Raw genomic sequence first — 21,769 nt, 5'->3', positions numbered from 1 at the left:
AGTATATTGAGGAGAATATGTTGACAGTCCAGTGTGAGATTATAGATGAATAAAGTGCAGTGCTAATTATTGATCCTGATAGACTGTGAGTGATGTCACTTCCCAAGACAAACACGCCCCATAGCATAATCCCACCCTTGACCCTGATTGACAGGTTTCTGTGTAAGGCATCGGAAATGGAAATACTAAGGGAATTAGTATTCCATTTGAGTTTTGGCTGGCTACATACGCGACGCTGAGAAAGTGAAAAAGCAGACGTGGTAATTGAAATTGCTATTTAAATATGACAGGGCCAAAACTCGTAAGATATGGGAAACACAGTTGCAAACGGACTTTGCTTTTCCATTTGAAATTTGGCAGTCACTGTGCCTTCGCTTAAACGAAAATGCAAACCGTAATGCGCGATTTGCAATTGCGTTTGGATTATGTCACATTTTATGCGTCCACAAATTGAAAACGCAATTGCAAATACAATTTGCAATTCCTTTTGAATAATGTCTGGAATATCATTCCATATTTTACAGTCCCTGTCTTTGGGCATTAAGGGCCTGAATTCCCGGCCTGCACAGAACTGTGTGGGGTGCCTTTAGACAGAGGCGGTCTTAACATAGAGGCATAGGTAGGCGGCTGCTTGGGGCCCCCTACCAGCGGTCGATGTAGGGGGGCCCCCAACCAACCTAAAACAAATAATAAGAAATAATCAAATAAAAGGCCCCTTATCATCATGAACGCTTCAAAAGCATAGTACATTTTATTAACATTCTTAAGAAATACGTTGAAACGTTCAAGTACTGGTTAAAATGTCCAGTTCATGGTTATCTGTCCCTACACATACACCCCCTATTTTCACAATGAAATGGACTAGTCCGTAACGGTGCGCGCCGCGAAAGATAAACACACAGTGACAGGAGGACAGGGATGTACACAAACAGAGACGAAACAAGACGAGTCTAACGCGAAAATGAAAAGAAGTTACCCAAGCGGCTCAATTAAGAGAAAAAAGCGAAAAGACGCTGATAAGTATTTGGCAACGCTGCCAAAGATGACACACTTTTTTACGGCTAACGTTACTGATACAGACAGGAATAAAAACGTCCAACGAGTTGAACATGCCGCTACAGCAGCAGCTAGCTATGAAGTGGGGCTAGGTGAGGATAACGTCAACCAAGAAATTGAAGAGGACATCGCGTTGTTGCCGCCCGCCGTCACCGACAGTGTTATCGAGGTTGACACTGAGGAAGAATTGTCCAGTGATGGCCATTTTGACAGCGATGAGGAGGCTTTGGTGAGTCAACCTGTGAAATTTACGGTAAAACATTTTTTTTACTAACGTAATTGTAGTAGCCCTATGATTCTACAGCATGTGATCCATCATATGTTGTGATAACGTTAACCTGAAGAATTTGTAAAACATTGTGCACAATGAAGTTTTGAACTTTCAGACACACAGACATCAAGATTCAGCATAATGAATCATTATCAACAACTGTGATGATATAAGTGCAGTGCATGATGGGAGCCATCAATCAAAACTCATCAATATCTCCCAGCATACATTGCAGCATGAATACATTATGCTGAATTGCCTAAAGGTGATGATACACAGGGCAACTTTTTGAGCAATGTTGCTTGGGCACTTTCCCATTGAAAATGGGCAATACATTTCTATCTGGATATTTTAGATCGGTCGTAGGCCCTGTGTCTCATCTGGTTGCCTGTTGACGGCAACATTGCTCAAAAAGTTGCCCTGTGTATCATCACCTTTAGTATTTTATTTTATTATTATTATCTGCTTTTATTTTTGCTGTTGTTATTGTTGCAACTTTTTAGTAGCTTGTTTTGTGATGTTCAGAGTTTTATCGGATTATTTTGTTGATTGTCACCGTTGTTGAGATTCATATGCTGATTCTTGATGTCTGTGTTGGTCTACATCATACTGTAGTTCAAAACCGTTATTGTACACCATGTGTTTTTAAAGTTCTTCAGATTACCTGTTTGTCACTGCTAGCTTGCATGCGGTAGGTTCACAGAGCTTTAATACTCAAAAACGTGAAATATTAATTCGTATTAAGCATTCCTCTCTGTAGATCATTGAATCAGGCCACTACATAATGATTATGTCATCATCAATAAATTACCAACAACACCTGATCACATTTTCTCTCTGATTTTCATGCCATAACGAATGTGTTTTATAATCAGCCAGAGAAAATCTTTTTGTAAATCTCACTGTTATTTATTTTTTTTTTTCTTTTTTACAGTGTAGTAATAGCCCAAGCCCTAGCTGTGCTAATCCTGCTGCCACCGACCAAAGCACTGTAGGCTTGCTACGGGCCGTAGATTAGCTTTACCTGCCTATCCACCATTCAGTCTGTACATTTTTTTGGAGGGGGCCCATACATACCTTCGCCTTGGGCCCCCAATTTGCTAAATCCACCACTGCCTTTAGATCACCATGTACATCTGCAGAAAAAGGCTGCTTGGGATTGCAGGAACTGCTGAGCACCCAGCTTAAACTCTATATTTTGACTATTTAGTTTGACAAGTTCAATCCTCTCATTTGTTTCTCGTGAAGACACTTCCCCCAGAAATGTAAAGTCTTCCATTCTCTGTTCAGCTTGCATCAGAATAATATCATGAACTGCTGCGACAGACCAGCATTGCAAAATGTCCCTGTAACTGGGTTCAGGAAAGGAGGTGGGAAACGGATCAACACTTAACAAGTCTTTGATTATAACTTAACATCAAACTGAACTGGAACATAATAACAAACGTCAACGACACACACAAAGCTCTATGTGTGTGTGTCTCTCTCTCTCTCTCTGGCATCACTGACTCCTCTTATCTCTCGCCCACTGATTGAGCCACTCAGCACCAGGCAAAAAGCCCCTTTTTGTGACATTTACTGCATTCTGCCTCACATGCTGGATACCCTTTCCAGTTGTGTTGCTTTGTATTTCCACATCTTCCAAAACCTGAAACATTAGTCTTTATCCAATTTACATTGAGCCTTTTGCTATTTCACACTCTTTTGTGTGTCTTGTCTTTAAACGTACAGCATCAACATTGTCCGTCATGTGAGCTGCTGCGCAGAATTGGCTGTTGTCTGTTTATAGCCTTGATATAGTCACACTTTAGTCATAACTTTTGCTAATGTAAGCTCAGGGTCTAATTGCAAACTTTCAGACAGTCTTGCATCCAGTATGCCAACTAAAATCCTCTCCCTTATTAATTTCTATCTTAGAGCTCCAAACTCACAATGTTCAGACATATCTCCTCAGCAGTTAATGGCAGGACATTCGGAATACCTTCAGATTCATCTCCTATTGTGCACATGAATGTGTTGACCTGATACTCCTTTGACTGTTTGTCTAAGCCCATCGCAATTCTATAACACTTAAAGTGTCGCATCTATTTGGGCCATTCATTCACATTGCTAAAGTCAAACTGGCCAGGAGGCATCAGCACCGATGTCAGCAGTGGCATGTTTGCAGTTTCATCCATCTTCCTTTTTAGCTGTTCTCAGTTCAGTGACTCCTTTTACTACCGTCACACACTCTGGTTTCCATCCCCGTTTACACGATTTATTTTCAACTCCAGTTTTCATTCACCGGAAACATGCTGACACTGATGGTGCTTCATTTCTCCATGGTGTGCTTGCCTTACAGTTCAAACTCAACTTTCTCTGAGTTTGTCTGCTTCTTATACCATATGTTGAAACAGCATTTCATCATGCTCAGTCTTTACTTCTATAAAACAGGAACTACGTACGTGTTTCTTAAATTTCAGTGTGGGTAACAACATAACAATTGTTCCCATTACAGAACAAATAAAAAACAAAAAAAAAAGCACAATGTTCACAATTTGGTCACTTTTGAATGCAAATTAGCGGTGTGTTTATGTCATAATACTTTTAAAGTATAATATTGTTTGTAATCTAAGCGTCCATACCCACCATGTCACTATTAAAAGGTCACACATGTGCCAACCATCTCTGAAACATACTGACATTTACCTAAACTAAACTAACTTTGGAAAATAACCTGCTCCTATAAGTTGCTAGTGCTACTAACAAACCCTGAAAGTTACCTCTGTTTTTGGAGGTTATCCGATTACTTTGATTTGATTACGATTGCTAAACCTGCTTTCTGGAACACCCCCCTGCTGAATGTCTTATATTTGAATTGCAGATGAGCAAGCAGCCTTAAAAATATGTCTTCCAGATGTGAACAAAGATCAAATGGACACTAGGGTGATGTATGTGAGCAGTCTACTGGAAGCTCAAGGAGTCATTGGAAAGTGGAGATCCCACTGAATGAATATCATATTAACATTGACAATGATATATTACATTATCAATAGTTGAAAACATATTTTGCAGATGATTTGTTAATCATGCCTTTTCTGACTGCATATTTTGTTCTGGATATCTGAGATACCATTGGATTATTCACACAAGCAAGCTCATGGACAAGTAAAAATGGCTCACCTAAAGTGATCATTTCGCTTTAGTAGACATACATTTTTCCACTGGAGTCATATGGATAACTTTTATGATTGTCTTTGCTTTTTGGAGCTTTAAAGTGTTTATCACCATTCACTTGCATTGAATGGACCTACAGAGCTGAGATATCCTTCTAAAAAATCTGTTGGTGTTCTGCTAAAGAAAGTCGTACACATCTGGGACAGCAGAGAGCGAGTAAATGAGGAACTTTTTATTTTTGGATGAACTATCCCTTTCAGTAAAAAATGGCTCATTTTGAAGGAAACAGTGCATGGTAAGAGCAGATATAGAGTTTGTGTCTACTTGAGCCTTCGAAGTAATCGAAACAGAAATTAGACATTTGTCTTTGATTTCTTAGAGATCATATTACACTTTGTGATTCTTTCAAATTCCTGAGAACAAGAGCTTTCATTTAATAGTTTTCACAAAATATTGCATTGTGAGCTACTGTACAGTGTTTCCCACATTTGGATACCAAACTCACTAATCGCTATTATTTTAACCACTGGCAGGACTTACCCCAAATTATCTACCCCACACCTACTATTTTGAGGATAATGATCAACTAATCAAATGTCAATTCATCAACATCCAGGATATATTTTTAAAACTGGATAAATTGGCTTATATACAAAACTCAATGTAGCATACCTACGAAAAACGTCCAGATTAAAGATTACATTTTTGCCCAATATCCCCGACGGCTCCTCTGTGGAGATCGTCAAAAGCACCAAATTCCTTTGTGTTCACTTGGCGGAGAACCTCACCTGGTCCCTCAACACCAGCTCTATCACCAAGAAAGCCCAGCAGCGTCTCTACTTTCTTCGAAGGCTGAGGAAAGCACATCTCCCAACCCCCATCCTCACTACATTCTATAGAGGGACTATTGAGAGCATCCTGAGCAGCTGCATCACTGCCTGGTTTGGGACTTGCACAGTTTCGGACCGCAAAGCCCTGCAGAGGATAGTGAGGACAGCTGAGAAGATCATTCGGTCTCTCTTCCCTCCATCAAAGACATTTACAAAAAACACTGTATCCATAAAGCAACCAGCATTGTGGACGACCCCACACACCCCTCACACAAACTCTTTACCCTCCTCCCGTCTGGAAAGAGGTACCGAAGCATTCGGGCCCTCACGGCCAGACTGTGTAACAGCTTCTTCCCCCAAGCCATCAGACTCCTCAATACTGAGAGACTGGTTTGACACACACGTGTCCTGAGTTGCACTTTAATTACTGTCACTTTATAACTGTCTGCTACCTCAATAACTGCTATGTGCATAGAACACTATCTCATAGTATGTTATGTTTACATTTTTAGAAACTGTCATCTTTTTGCACTACTGAGTACTGGTCGGCGCTGCACTGACTATTGTCCTGTTCATTGTCAGAAATTTGTTGTACTGTCCTGTACTTTTTGCACATGTTTGCACATGCACTTTATATAGGTATATGTAGGTTTTTTTTATATAGGTATTTTATTTCGTTGTGTTGTCTCAGGTGGTCCTGTGTTGGTCCTTTGTTGTTTTTATGTAGCACCATGGTCCTGGAGGAACGTTGTCTCGTTTTGCTGTGTACTGTACTAACTGTATATGGTTGAAACGACAATAAAAACCACTTGACTTGACAAGATTAAAATCTTTATTACTGGTAATTTCATATATTATAGTCAGCAAAATATACAATCAACACAAAATAGTACACATTTAATGTTCCCCTTTTCAACCTTAAACTACCACACGACCAATTATTAGTGTTTTTATCAAACAATTTACAAAACAGCGAAGACCCTTTAATACAACTCAGGTCACCATATCTATAAAACCTCTGGATAGTTATTTTTAATGCAACTACAGTTCCAATCTGTGTGAGTATGATAAGACTAAAATGTTTAATAACAAACAGTTTTAGGACTAATGTTTCTTATAAGAGTAATACATGAAGCAATTTAAGGATAAAAGTAGCTCCTTAAGAGTGATTCACAAACAATACAAAAGCATGGCTGCTGCCAGCAATTCACATTGTAATATAGACAATGCAATAAACACACACTCATACACATCTTTCTGACAGCAGTGGAACCTGATGTGGTCTTCTATTGATGAAGCCCATCCGCCTCAAGGTGTGACTTGTTGTGTATTCTAAGATGCTATTCTACTCACTACAATTGTACAGAGTGGTTATCTGAGTTAATGTAGCCTTTCTGGCTGCTCGAAACGGTCTTGACCATTCTCTGTCGACCTCTTTCATAAAACTCACTGACTGGATGTCCTTTTGTTTTTGGGACCATTCTAAGTAAACTCGAGACTTTTGTGCATGAAAATCCAGGAGCTCAGCAGTTACAAAAAAACTTTTTAAATGTATTCCCTACCATTGCCAAATTTAGACTTACGATTTCTCCCAATTATTTGCATAGGAAGGTCCCGTCTTATCCTCATAATAATGTCTCTCAAAATAGGCATATTGTTAATGAATTAGTAACTGCCCAAAATAATTTCCTTTATCCTATAACAGTTCACACAATTGCACTCTTTTAGTCTTCAGAACACTGGTGTAATTTCTATCTTGAATGACATTTCATATGAGCTCGTAGCGTTGCTTTTTTCCCAAAACTCTTCTCACACTGAAGGCATGTGAAAGGCTTCTCTCCAGTGTGAGTTCTTAGGTGGATTTTCAGATTTCCTTTATGTGTGAAACTCTTTCCACACTGAAGGCATGTAAAAGGCCTCTCTCCGGTGTGAGTTTTTAAGTGAATATTCAAACTTGGTTTATATGTGAAACTCCTTCCACACTGAGGGCAGGTAAACGGCTTCTCTCCAGTGTGAATTCTCAAGTGATCCATAAGGGAATATTTGTTGATGAAACTCTTCCCACACTGATGGCAAGTGAAAGGTCTTTCCCCTGTGTGAATTCTCATGTGATGTTTAAGGGAATTATTGTCTATTAAACTCCTTCCACACTGAAGGCATGTATATGGAGTCTCTCCAGTGTGAATTCTCATGTGCTCATTATAACTTTTGCGATGCGTGAAACACTTTCCACACTGATGACATGAGTAAGGCTTCTCCCCAGTGTGAATTCTCATGTGCTCATTATAACTTTTGCGATGTGTGAAACACTTTCCACACTGATTACATAAGTAAGGCTTCTCCCCAGTGTGAATTCTCATGTGGATATTAAGACTTGATTTATGTGTGAAACTCGTTTCACACTGGGGGCATGTGTAAGGTTTCTCTCCAGTGTGAATTCTAATGTGCCTTTCAAGGGTCCCTTTAACTAAGAAACTCTTTTCACACTGATGACATTTGAAAGGTTTCTTTCCAGAGTGAATTCTCATGTGCTTTCTAAGAGCTACTTTATGTTTGCAACTCTTTCCACATTGAGGGCAGGTTAAAGGATGTTCCATTTGTATTATTGGAGTTTCTTTTCCTGAGTGTTTCCTTTCCGTCTGGGAGCAATTTTTTCCAGTTATGAATTTATCAGCCTCCTGATACTGATGTTTCTCCTCCACTTCATTCAGTGCTTCACTTTCCTCTTTCAGCTTCATCAGGTCTAAAATAAAATAAAAATTAGTCAATAAATACAAGAGGTATAAAACTGAATAGGAGATAAGAGTGAACCAGATAAACAGTACAAAGAAACAGAAGTATATATTTGTGATGTTTTTTTACTCAAGGTTAATTGTCACTCTCATATTAAGTGGCTCATTTTGGAAGAGGCAAAACATTTTCATCCACCCCTCTGATTGAAAATGAATTGTGCCCTTGTTGGCAATTTCCGAGCAGCATCCACTTCCGCTGCTTTATTTCTACACGACAATTGTCTCACCTACTAGTAGTCAGTCATTTTATGCCTTCAGCAGCTTTTCTGAATCCTGGAATAAAAAGCCCCCACAACTGGGATTTCTCCCTTATTTCACACACCCAATTCAGTTTATGGAGCATCTACAATTAAGTTGTAGATTTCATCATGTGTGTTAATTTAGGGAGACATCCAAACTGTGAAGTGTTTTGGGTACTTTAGGACCAATGTCGGGAAACACTGGCATATAGCACTGTACAGTACAGGTCAAGCCTATCATTACTAGGCTTAATAAAAAAATTTTTTTAAAAACAGATTCAGGACTGATTAACCTGTTGCAAATAATGTTGTTAATAAATGGCACACAGAATAAATACTAACATACTGTATAGGTACAGCATCTGTGAATGTGTTTGATATATGGTGATCTTTTACCTAAATAAACAGTGTTTGAATCCCAATACAACACTGATCTATTGTCAACATTTACTAATTTCACATTCATCTGTATTGGACTAGTACAACAACTCCAGCCTCGTTGTGAGCAAAGGCCACAATGTGCTGTTACTTTGTTGGCTGGTTAAATAGTATCATTGCCGTAAGAAAAATGTTCGGTTCTCAAGTCAGTGAAAAAACGGTCAGAATCTATATCGAGTTTGTTCCTCAGATTCCCAGGCTAAACACTGGCTCTGGCACGAGAAGCAGTATGGTGGACAGGGATATGTGTGTGTGTGTGTGTTTCTGTGGCTTTTGAAACTAAAGACTACTGTTCAAGCCGTTCAACATTTCCCATCCCAACTTCGGTTCAATAAGACAAAGGAAAACTGCACCATCAAGGCACTTCACTGGGACTATAAAGATGATGCATATACATTATGTAGAACATGTGGACAGAAGTCATTGGTAGAGGTCCAACACATCATTGAAATGGGAAAGAATGTTCATCTGGTCATCCAACAAGTAGCTAGCAAGTTCAATATTTTTTGGCATGTTGCTTTTAGAAAGATGAATTGGGAGACTTCTCCGAGAGCATTTAAAGCATGCCGACAGCATATTGTGTTTTTAAATTTAGTTACTATCAGCACAGTAAACTCTGAAAAGTCTCAATTCATACTCCTTGAAAGGACTGTTTGTGTACAAATTCAACTTTAAATTGCCTGCTCTGAGCAATGTTTCCAATTCTATGCATAGTCCACTATTACGGATAGGGTGCACTTAAGTTTAGACATCACACTTCCATTGATGCATCCCATTCACTGGGGGGCAGGGTGGAGCTAGGGTATTGCTAGTTAACCAGGTGTTGCATGAATAGTGCTGGGTATAGAGTTCGATACATTTTAGGCACCGACCGAATTGCCTTTAAACTATCGAGTATCAAAAAATGTCTTGCCTTTAGGTAAGAAATTTCAATACCTAAGGGGTTAATCTGGTCAACGTCAGAGATAAGCATGTAAGCAAATCTAAAAGTGCCAGTGATTGGCTGTGTTTAGGCATCAAGGAAAAAGACTAGTTTATGCCGGTTACACCCAGAGTCACGGCTCACACGTGAGGCTGTAGTGTGTATGCGTCTCAACCCGCTTAGATGTAAAAGATGTGGAAAAAAATAAAAAGTGTGGCTACATTTCACCAAGCTCAATGCCAACAGTGTGCGATGCAATATTTGCAAAGATAATTTAGTGTTTAAGCATTAAAGAACAAAGCAGATCTTTAGTCTTCCTTCAGTTGGAGCATTATTTTTTACCCAAAAAGACAATAAAAGTGAGTTTCAATAACGTCCTTACCTACTGCTTTATTAAAACTTGCATGGCTACAAATCTACTGACTTCAGTATAAGAATTATAAACACAAAGCAGATCTACGGTATCATTTTTCCTACAGTAGCCTATTTAAACTGCTGAGCATGGCTTTTATCAGAAAAGAACCCAATAATAGACAAATAATAATCATTTTGATTCAATAATGTTCTTTCGTCATTGTAAAGTGAATTTCACATGAGTTGAGTCGAGGCGTCAACAGTCCGTTCAATGTCAGCGTCAAGCATCGCCCTCCACATGACAAGAGTTGCAAAAAGCATCACAGAGGGGCGATTTTACGAGTTTGCCACGTAAAAAAGCGGGAGGTGTGCACAATAAACATTGAAAACATGTATTCGGAAGAGACAAAAAAAAGCTTGCAATTGCTTTGATAAAGTAATAAAAGGACTCAATATTTCAATAACTGGGATCTCTGATATTCATAAAAATGATAAGGTAATATACAATTAAAAGAAATGAGAAATTTGGACAGTTGTTAAATATATCTTGTACTCTCAAAGACAGTATTGGTGAAGCAAAAACATGTGTGAATCACTTCATAGACTTCGATGTATTCTGCAGCACTGACACAGGTCATGTGAAAGACCCTTAATGCCTACACTAGTGTGCCGTCGCACAGAGGTTTGGGAAACACTGCCTTAAAAAAAGCCCATAAACAAATGTTTGTTTTAATTTAAGACATGAGCAAACTGTTCCTTTCCTGTAAGTTGAAGTACTGAACATAAAATTAAAAATTATGCATCAGGAATGGAGTAGGTATGGGCACGATTACTTTGGAAGTAAAAAAAAAATGTGTGATGTGACTTTTCACTAAATTCAAAATCCAGTGACAACTATACACAAACGTGTAAGAGGGGCCTTACACTAATGATCAAAAGTTTTGAAACACATACTTTATTATTCTAAAATGTGAAAAATATATAAAGTCATTAAAACTATGGAATAACAAATGGAACTACAGGAATTATGCTGTGACTAAAAATCCAAAATAAATCAAAACTGTTTTATAATTTAGCATCTTCATGTAGTCATCCTTTGCAGACATGTACTCTTGACATTTTCTCAACCATTTTCTTGAGGTATCATCCTGGGATGCTTTATAAACAGTACTAAAGGAGTTCCCATCTATGTTGGGCACTTGTGGGCTGCTTTTCTTTATTATTTGGTCCAAGTCATCAATTTAAAAACCTTTTTTATTCATTACATTTTAGTGACATAACGAAATAAATTATTATGGTGGCACAATTATATTTTTGTATATAAAACTAATTTCAAACATTAAGCATATGCCTTCAGATAAAAAGATTTTTAAGATCATGAGAAACATTTCAATCAAGTGTTTCAAATCTTTTGACTGGTATTGATATGAAATTTTGATCTTCACAGGTACCTTGATTCATTGTCAACAGAGGTATGTCATAGCAACATAACGGATTTCAGGTTTATGATAATCAAAAAATAGAGTATCATTCATCATGTTCTGAACACCTGTCTCTGCAAACATATGCTAAACAAGCTTTATCATCATGTACAATAAATACTTTGACAATGCATATTTAATAAAAGTCAATGTTTAAGTGACATCACACACTTGCATTCATACTCCTTATTGAAAGTAATGCTTGTGTACAAATTATTTACTATGGCGGTAGTCAAGGGCCAATCACTTCCTGAATGGTGTTGTACAGGATCGGAGCATAATTTGAGTGCACCACCTAAATGTTTAACAGTGAAGTTTGTTTTGAAGCACTTTTTTTGGAATAAAATGGCAGAAAGACACACTTGTGGTGTTGCAGGTTAAAAATGACAGAAAAATGAATAGGGAAGATCATAAACTAGACTTATTTTGAAATGAACCACAGCAAGTGGTCTACAACAGTAGTTCTCTCAACATTGACTCAAAGGCCCCCCACTGTCCAAGACAATATTTGAAGGCCCCCTCTCTGAAACTACATGTGTCTGATTAAAATATTTAATCATGGATAAATCAATTCTAGAAGTTTCAGAAAGAGTCCATTTATAATTTGTAGGCATGCATCTTGAAGTATTTTTTAGCATTTCAATTGAATTATTTTTATATTTTTTATTTTAAATCAATTTAAAAGTCAACTTGAGGCTCCCTGGTTGAGAACCACTGGTTTAGTATCATGCTAAAGGATGTGATCAAGAGCCTTATGCAGAGTGAATGAAGAGCAAGGTCCCATGAGGCTTTCTATACCTTAGCTGTGGGAAAGCTTCAGTATATTAATAAACATAGATCTGCTTCTTTGTGAGAGCATGAAAATTCCAAAACACATTGTCATAATATTTTGTCTGAAAGGTGTGATGAAAGAAAGATCAAGAAATAAATATTCTAATGGAGAGGGGTCACTGTGGGGCAAAGAAAGTTCAGGTGTGTGTGTGTGTCTGAGAGTCAGGGGACTCGATTTACATGACTTGCAAATTTAAGGACTTGACTTTGACTTGAACTGCATGACTCGATGGCTTTTTTTTAATGAATGTTTTTTTATTATCATTTTCAATAACTTATTATAATCAGTAATGAAATGAGTTTAAAAAGATATTGCGACATCAATGAATTCATATGCAAAAATGTAAGCCCGCCAGCACCACTGATCTGCATCTGCGCAGTTAATGCTGTGCTAATGCGCCAAAATGACAGATGATTGTCCAGTTCCCAAAATAATCTCCTTTGGATATGAAGATTTCAAATTGGAGTGTGAATTAAAAAAATTTAATAAATAAAAAGATTTGCCAGATGCACAATATGCAACTCAAATATCCGATACAACCACCACAACCTCGAATTTCATCAAACATTTCAAAAACCACAAGGAAAGGTAAGTAAATAATTTCGTTATCATTTCATTATCGAGAAAGATTCATATGTAAAATTACTGTTCAAATGTTTGAGGTTGTCAGTAAATTAAAATGATTCACTATTAATCTCATGTTTTGTAGCACGACAAGTTTGAAATGACCCGACATTGCCTCCAAATGCGTGCGTGCCTTTTCTAAACCTTCTCAACCGTCAACAATATACCATAACCATTTGTTGGCAATATAAAAACATAACAGGCAGATTTGCAGTCACAACACTTTATTTAAAATATGACAAGTAAAATATACAGAATGACTTGTGATGAAATCCAAGTGCTCTCATAGTGATTATGACTAATTATTTACAAGGTTATGATAAGCCCTTGAATGCAGTACCTTTATGACTATTTTATATAAATGTGATCTCTGAAGGGAACTGACTGTCTTCAGAAGTTACGATGGCATTTTCTTTTCATCTTACCTCCGTATAATGCCTAATAAAATATTGTTTATAAGCACAGGTCAGTTTTGTGTACAGGCGTTACCAGGGTAACAGCTATATTTCTGCTGCATAAGCGCCACCTACAGTCAGAGAGCGAATTTGCATTTTCATTCAGCCTGTCTGCCGTTTGTAAAATCAATGTGAAAATCTGACCGCATTTTCCACAGCATACACGCGGTGTTATACATTTTAACTGGTTAATTCTAAAAATCGAAACGATTCAGATAAGGTATCTAGAAGTATTAAAGGTATTTTTAAGAGCCCATGACAAAACACTGTGCATGTTCATTAACACAATTTACACACACACATATATATATATATATATATATATATAAAAAACACATTCCTGTTATACAATTAAAAAAATGTATGTAAAGATGTATAAAAAGTGATTTGTCTGCACTGCACTGCACTTGATCATGTGTGACTTGCTCCCACCTCTGGTGTGTGATAATGTTGGATGGATGGATGATGGATCAAGTTCCTCTGTGAAAGCAAGCATGTACTAAAGACTGTGTGCATGTACGTGCACAGGTCAAGGCTCTTATGTTTGCAAGAACACATTTGCTCCTGAACACCATTTTCTTTTTATCTCCCCCATTAATTTTTGACCGGAAACACTTCTTTGTGTGACTTTGTGCCATTTTGTACAAAACCAGTAACTTAACCAGTTAAACAAACTAGTGTAAAGACGTTCTCTTATGGCATTTAATTAGGTCAAAATAACCTATAAAATGTTTTTTTTCCATTCAAAAACGAGGTGAATAAGCTCAGGTCAACGTGACTTATGATCAAAAAGTTCCAAATAGAAATGCAAAACCTGTCCTAATGGAAAGAAACAATTTGACCAAAAAAATCTAATCCAATATGTTAATAATATAGCATAATGAGGATTTATAAATATTTTTTAACAGGGAGGTCATTTTTGTTACTAGGAACACCAAAAATGTAACAATGAAGAACAAAAAAAATTATTACATTTGAAATTTTGATACCCTGTGTGAGCAAAGTCAGAAAGTTGTAGTCCAATAGAATAACGTTTACTAGCATTTTCAGGTAAAAGAAAATCCTCTTCGGGTCAACATGACCAAAAGACAAAATGAGTGTTAATGTTCTCCAGTAGTCGTTAAATAAAAATCAAGAATGGGCACCAACCTTTTTGTTCAGTATCAGTATCTTCATTCTTCAGTCTGAATGGTTCTGAAATACTGATGTCTTCACTCTCCTCTTTAAACTCCTCTTTAACAATCTCCATCTTCAGTAGCACGTACTGCAGATTTCATTCTAAGGGACCAAGAGGGTGGAAAAATCCAAAAAATGCAATTACAAAATGGACCTCTGAAAAGGACTATTCTAGATTATATAATAATTGTGAATTGATACAACCGTTTTTTTTTTTTTTTTTTAATTTCTATTAAGTGATGGTAATCATTTAGATTTATGGACTACGAGCAATCTTAAGGGTCCAGAAAAACCTGTAATATGATAAAATTTTTCTGCAGATGTTCCGGAACATGAAGCACAACATAAAACTTGTATTAACTAAAACAGTAATTCACAGGGGTACGTTTAAACAGGCTTACTTTAAGGAATATTTCAGGTTCAACACAAGTTCAATTGCCAGCACAATGTTAATTACCACAAAAACGTAGTTCAAATTATATATATATATATATATATATATATATATATAAAGAAAGTATTTTCCAGTGAGGTACTTACATTGAAAGTAAATGAGGCCAATCCGTAAACATCAAAGTACTCAGTTTCAAAAGTATTGCCAGAAAATGTCAACAATATGCGTGTTAACATGATTTTATTGTGATAAAAATCGCTTGCTAGCCTTTTCTGTGTTAAATTATATCCAATTTTACAACTTGGTTGCTGCTAGTGTAAAACTTCTGTAGAAACAATGATTCAAACAATTTGATAGCTTTATACAAGTCGAAATTAATGTGTTGTAATCAACATTATGCCACAAATGCTGTCGAAATGTCTTGTTGATGAGAGAGGTCAACAGAGAATTGCCAGACTGGTTCAAACTGACGGTAACTGAGATAACCACTCTGTACAATTGTAGTGAGAAGAATAGCATCTCAGAATCTGGGGGGATACCTCCACAATATTAGGCAGGTGGTTTTAATGTTGTGACTGATTGGTGTATAGCAATTTATTGTTAGCCAAATGACATACAGTATTCGTGACTGTCATGGGGTCTGAGTCCTGAAAGAATTGTGGTACGAACAAAAAAGGGTCTGAGATCACATCAATGCAAAAAGGGCCAAAGATTAAACTGGGATCTCTTTTAAGTCCACTTAAAATGTGGACACCAAAAGCACTGAGCTCAACATTATCTCAAGTTCCTCGTGGATAAACACGGAGATGCTGCGCAACGACAAAAGTCGCGCGTTGTCATAAACAAAGTTGCTAAAACACGTAGATTCACAATTTAATCGATTACAGCAAAATATCGTTCTTTTAATAGACTATCAATTGACTTCTAAGAGTATCTTCAATATTAGTTTGCACAAACACATGAAATATCGTCACATTAACTGAACAAATCTGATAACACATGAAAATAAAAAAACACTCACCAGTTTCAACACTCGCAGCACCGTATCTTCATCTGTTTGTTCAGATATCTCAGTGGAGAAGGCTAAATAAAAAAAAAAACTATGTTTCTTCCATTTATAAATACATTTCTTGATGAACACAAAACACCCCGAACTGCCCAACAAACAGACGCAGCCCTTATGACGTCACAAGTGCTTCAGAGATTCTTCTTCTTTGTTAATGGAGTTAAACTCATTAGAAGCATTACCGCCACCTACTGATTCAAGAATCAAGATGGCTTTATTGACAAGGTAAAAGAAAAGATTTACATTGCCAAAGCTTAGTAACCGTAAATATACATACATACATACATACATACATACACATTTACACACATATACATGCAGTTAAAGAAAAACCAAGCCAACATTTCCACGTGGGTTTCAGATGGGCTATCAATTGGGCTCTGCATGGGCAACCCAAAAGGGTCCCAGAGAAATTTGTCCATTGGTTCCAAATGGGGCCCGTGTATGTCAGCCCATATGGCCAAATGATTGGGAAATGGTGGGCCCATGTAGGTTTGCATTATATGGGGCCATTTGGGTCCCAAACTGGTGCTAATTATGGGGCCATGGTGGGCTAAACCAACACCCTTATGCATGGGTGATCACACTGGACCCACAATGGCCCCTTATTATGTCCCCTTATATGGGGTTTTTGTGGGACCACATTGGGTTAAATGTGGGCCCCATTTACGTGTATTAAATAAATCTGATTCCCATGGGTCAATTTAATGTGCTACTTTGTAAAATTCACTTTCAGATAACTTACATTTTCAGACAACAATGTTTTTGCAAACCTGTACCCGACCAAACAAAGAATATGTGTTGCTCTAAAGTTTTAATGTCCAAGAAATTACATGTTCTTGGATTATTTTATGATTTAATCACTTTCGTCTTTGTTTCTTTAATACAAAGATTTACATAAGTGAACCTTCAGAGTTGCTTTCACAATGCATAAGCATGAAATGCTCATTGAAATAGAGCAAACTAAACTAAAAGTGGTCTTTCAGGCTAAGTGTATTCCCAGAGTTCATTGTGTTCAGGAGTCCACACCCCACCTTCTGGAGCGAAGTAGCATATTTTCACGAAGATGACATCAAGGAAAGCGTTTCAAGTTCTTTGTGTTTATTCTGCCTATTGGCTGGAATTTGTTTTATATATTATTTTCTGAGGAAAGTTCAGGGTTTGACTGTCGCACTAATGTTGGAATGTGGTATTAACAATCTTGTTTTTGACACACAATCTATTTTTTCTTATATGTAAAAATGGAAAATGTTAATATGAGCGGATTGTCTCTCTCCATGTAGAATGTGAACGGTTGGGGCACCCCATAAAAAGAAGGAAGGTTATTTATTTTCTTAAATGAAGGAAATATGATATAGTGTTTCTTCAAGAAATGCATCTTTCCCCACAGGAAGTTGAAACATTTGGGAAGATATGGGGTGGACATGTTTTCTTTAGTGCTGGCTGAAGTAAGAGCAGGGGAGTCATTACATTGATAAGTAAACATATACAATTCAAATTTCTCAAGCAGATTAAAGATAAATTAGGAATCATTATTGTTTTAGCAGAAAATTCAGGGGCAAAGGTTGATTTTGACTTATAATTACGTACCTAACACTGATGATTAGAGCTTTTTTTATAGATCTTGAAGGGATGTTGCAAGCCGCAGGCACCCCCCATGATATAGGCTCCAGGGCCAGATGGCTTTGCCGCAGAATATTTTTAGATCTTATGCTACATAACTGGCTCCACTTTTGTTAGAAATTTATACGGAGTCATTAAAAAATGGAAAGCTTCCGCCAACAATGACGTAAGCCCGGATCAGTCTGATTCATAAAAATGACAAAGATCCAAGTGAGTGTAGGAGTTACCGTCCAATTTCCCTGATCCAGCTAGACGTAAAAATATTGTCAAACATTCTAGCTAACCGATTAAGTTATGACATCTCTTATACATATAGATCAGGTAGGGTTTATTCAGGGTCATAGCTCTTCTGATAATATTAGTCGTTTCATCAATATCATGTGGTCTGTGGCGAATGATCAGACTCCAGTCACTGTCATCTCAATTGATGCAGAAAAGGCATTTAATATGGTAGAATGGGATTATCTTTTTAAGATTTTGGAAATATACGGGTTCAGGAAAATTTTAATTGGATGGATTAAGTTACTTTATAGACACGAGGTAGCGGCTGTAAAAACGAATGGATTGACTTCAGATTATTTTACTCTGGATAGAGGCAGGGTTATCCTCTTTCCCCATTATTGTTCTGTCTTGCCATGGAACCAATAGCAGCCGCAATAAGAAAGGTGGATGATTTTCCAGGGGTGGTGGCAGGCGGTATGGCGCACAAGCTTTTGCTTTACAAAGATGATATCTTGTTATTTGTCTCCAACCCTGCTAGATCTATGCCTTACCTTCACATAATGATTCATTCCTTTTCTAAGTTCCCAGGATACATAGTCAATTGGTCTAAATCCGAAGCTTTGTCTCTGACAGCATACTGCCCAGTAATGGGTTTCCAGCCGGGTGCCTTCCAGTGGCCCAAACTGCACATAAAGTATTTGGGCATTCTTTTCCCAGCAAATTTGTCTGATTTAGAAGAGAGTTCATTTTGACCCCTTAATAAAAAAGTTTTCTAGCGATGTGGGCAGCTGGGCTTCATTAACTTTATCTATGATTGGGAAGGTTAATGTTATTAAAATGAATTGTATTCCAAAATGTAACTACTTGTTACAGTCTCTCGCTGTAGATGTCCCCCTCTGTTATTTCAAGCAATTTGATAGTATAGCGAAGTCCTTCATTTGTAATGGTAAACACCTCAGATTACATTTTAATAAGTTACATAGGCCAATTGACAAAGGTGGGCTAGGCCTTTTGTTATTAAGCATTTTGTCTCAGACATTTGGCTCATTGGTCCCCTCCACCTGAGAGAGCCACTCCCTGGTTTTGTATTGAACAGGAAGTTCCTGCCCCTGTTTTGCCATTACAAAGCCTTTCTATTAAACTAACTGGAGTAGTTAAGTCACACCCCGTTATCTCACATTTGCACGTGGTATGGACAAAAGAGCAGAGTATTTAATTAGGACATTTATAAAAATGTTGCCTCGAGCATGTATTGAAAGGTGAGTTCCTACACTTGGTGACCTATATGAGAGTGGAGTGTTTAGATCTTTTGAAAATTTGGTTCAACACTTTGAGATTCCCAGATCTCAGTTCTATAGGTATTTACAGCTGCACCACATGCTCTGTGATATTCTTGGAAGAAGCTCACACCCCACTAAAGCGGCAGATACTCTGGGAGTGGTGATGTGGCAGGGCGGAGGGCGGGGCCGGGTTGTGATTATACACACACCTGGTCCCTTATCAGGCTAATGAGAGGGATAAAGGCTGATTGCAGACGGTGACGAGAGAGAGATCGTTTACGGACGTGTGTGTGTGTGCGTGCGTGCGTGCGTGCAGTGCGTGCGTGTGTGTGTCTTTTGTTTCAGTTTTATATTAAACTATTATTTATATTATCAAGCCCGTTCTTGCCTCCTCCTTTCCATTGAACTACGTTACAGGTGATTACTGCTTTTGGAAAAGTTCATGAGGCATCAGTGTATTATTCCCTGTTAATTTAGAGTCTGGGGATCAGAGCTTTAACTTCTATCTAGAGATTATGAGAGAAAGATTTATACTTTGTATTGGAGAAGAAAGTGTAGGTTAGGATTCTAAAAAATGTCAAGTCTGCATCTAGAGATGCATGGGTTTGCCTTATGCAATTCAAGATATGACATAGATTCTATTGGACCCCCCTCTAGATTGTATAGGCTTGGTTTTAAAGACACACCCACCCACCTGCCATCAATGCCAATCAGAAGATGGAGACACAATCCATGTTTTTTGGGGGTGTGCTAAGATTCAAGAATTTTGGTGGAAAATTCAGAGTTGCATGTGTGACATTTTCAGCACTCAAATTTTACTTTGTCCCAGACACTTTATTTTGGGTGATGGGGCGGTCATAAATTTGGGGGATAATCACATAAAAAATTGGGTTCTGACCAATCTCATGATCGGCAGGCAAATTATTTTAAGGGTATGGAAGTTGGATGAAGCGCCTTCTTTTTTGGAGTGGTGTGTGGAAATGGGGAGGGCGGCTGCTTTCGAGGAAGTGGTAAGTAGAAGGCTGGGGTATTGGGACATATTCGGCACGCTGCACTAGTGTTTTGTGTTTGTAGCCTGCTTAGCATTGCTTATTCATATTCTCATACGTTCATTGTTTTATACTTTGACATTTTACTGTGTTTTTCAGGTTTTTCAACTTTTCTACTGTTTCAGCTGTGTGTATTTTAACTGTTGCTGCTGGCGCCTAGCTCGAGTCTGTGTTTTTAGCCTGCTAGTTTATTTGGCATTGCTTATATATCCGTTTTCAGTCTTCAATCCTTAACATCTGCCATTTTTCCGCGTGCATCAGGTTTCCCGCACATTAATCCTCTTTCTATTTTTATCGCAATTAAACTGCGTTCATTTTTCAGCGTGCACACGTTTTTCTCCTCTATGTTACACAGATTATTGCATCGATCTCAAAGCACCGCTTATCAAGAACAATCAACAACAACAAACAATTGCGTGAGGGATTCACATCAATCTCAAACCCTCATCACTCAGAAACAACCAACAACAACAAACAATTGCGTGAGGGATTCACATCGATCTCAAAACTCACCGCTCAGGAATAACCAACAACAACAAACAACTGCGGTAAGTCATGGCATCCGCTCATGTTTACAATAACCTCCGAATGCTAGTGGAGGTCAGTGAGAAAGAAAAGCCAGTAGATACTGTTACGGATGCAGGTAGTACAGAGAGCAACACACACACTTTGTTTCCGGCTATAGAGCCCCCGCATCAGGGCGTTTGGGTGACGTCTCGGAGGCATACTTGCTCAGCAAAGCGACACATCTCTCCTGATCCTGTTATGGTTTCCAATCGATTCTCCCCACTCAGTGATGCACCCACTGAGAATAATTTGATAGAGCCTTTGTTATTGGCGATTCTATTGTAAGAAACGTGGAAATAGAGAAATAGAGACTGCAGCCACTATTGTTAATTGCATTTCGGGTCCCACAGCGTCTGACATCAAATCAAATTTACAAGTGCTGGCTAATGCTAAATGTAGATTTTCTAAAATTGTCATTCATGTTGGCACTAACGATGTCCGGCTTCGCCAATCGGAGACAACTAAAGATAATGTTAAAGAGGTGTGTGAATTTGCAAAAATTATGTCAGACACTGTAATATGCTGTGGTTCCCTCCTTGCGCGTCGTGGTGACGAGGTTTATTGTAGATTAGTGTCACTGAATGGATGGATGTCTGTGTGGTGTCTGGAGAATAGAATAGGATTTATAGACAATTGGAAGAGTTTTTGGGGTAGACCTGACCTGCTAAAGAGAGACGGACTCCATCCCTCCAGGGAAGGTGCCGCTCTCCTCTCTAGTAATTTGGCTCATAGTCTTAATGTCTTAAGTCTTAAGGTCAGGAAGCAGACAAACTGGTTAATCCAAACATCTGCTAGCTGCCTTGAGACGTCACACAGGTCACATAAAATACAACACAAAGAGACAGTATCACCCTAGATATCTCATAGAGACTGTGTCTGTTCCCTGAACTATCAAACACAAAACCCTCACTAAATCATTTAGAAAAAATTTATTAAGGTCAA

General features: G+C 37.9%; 1 protein-coding gene across 1 annotated transcript in view; it reads right to left on the bottom strand.

Moving 5' to 3' along the window:
- The window catches only part of LOC127648990 (zinc finger protein 721-like), a 75,779-nt gene that overhangs the window by 38,343 nt on the left and 15,667 nt on the right, over positions 1 to 21,769 (bottom strand). Inside the window, exons 4-5 of the mRNA XM_052133864.1 lie at positions 14,600 to 14,723; positions 7,072 to 8,056 (exon numbers count right to left, since the gene is read on the bottom strand). Coding sequence (XP_051989824.1) covers positions 7,072 to 8,056; positions 14,600 to 14,723 — 1,109 coding nt within the window. The remainder of the gene's footprint in view (positions 1 to 7,071; positions 8,057 to 14,599; positions 14,724 to 21,769) is intronic.

Source organism: Xyrauchen texanus, chromosome 9 (genome assembly GCF_025860055.1).
Source record: "Xyrauchen texanus isolate HMW12.3.18 chromosome 9, RBS_HiC_50CHRs, whole genome shotgun sequence".
Classification (NCBI taxonomy): domain Eukaryota; kingdom Metazoa; phylum Chordata; class Actinopteri; order Cypriniformes; family Catostomidae; genus Xyrauchen; species Xyrauchen texanus.
The sequence above is the reverse complement of the archived record's forward strand: the minus strand, read 5'-3'. Positions and strand labels throughout refer to the sequence as shown.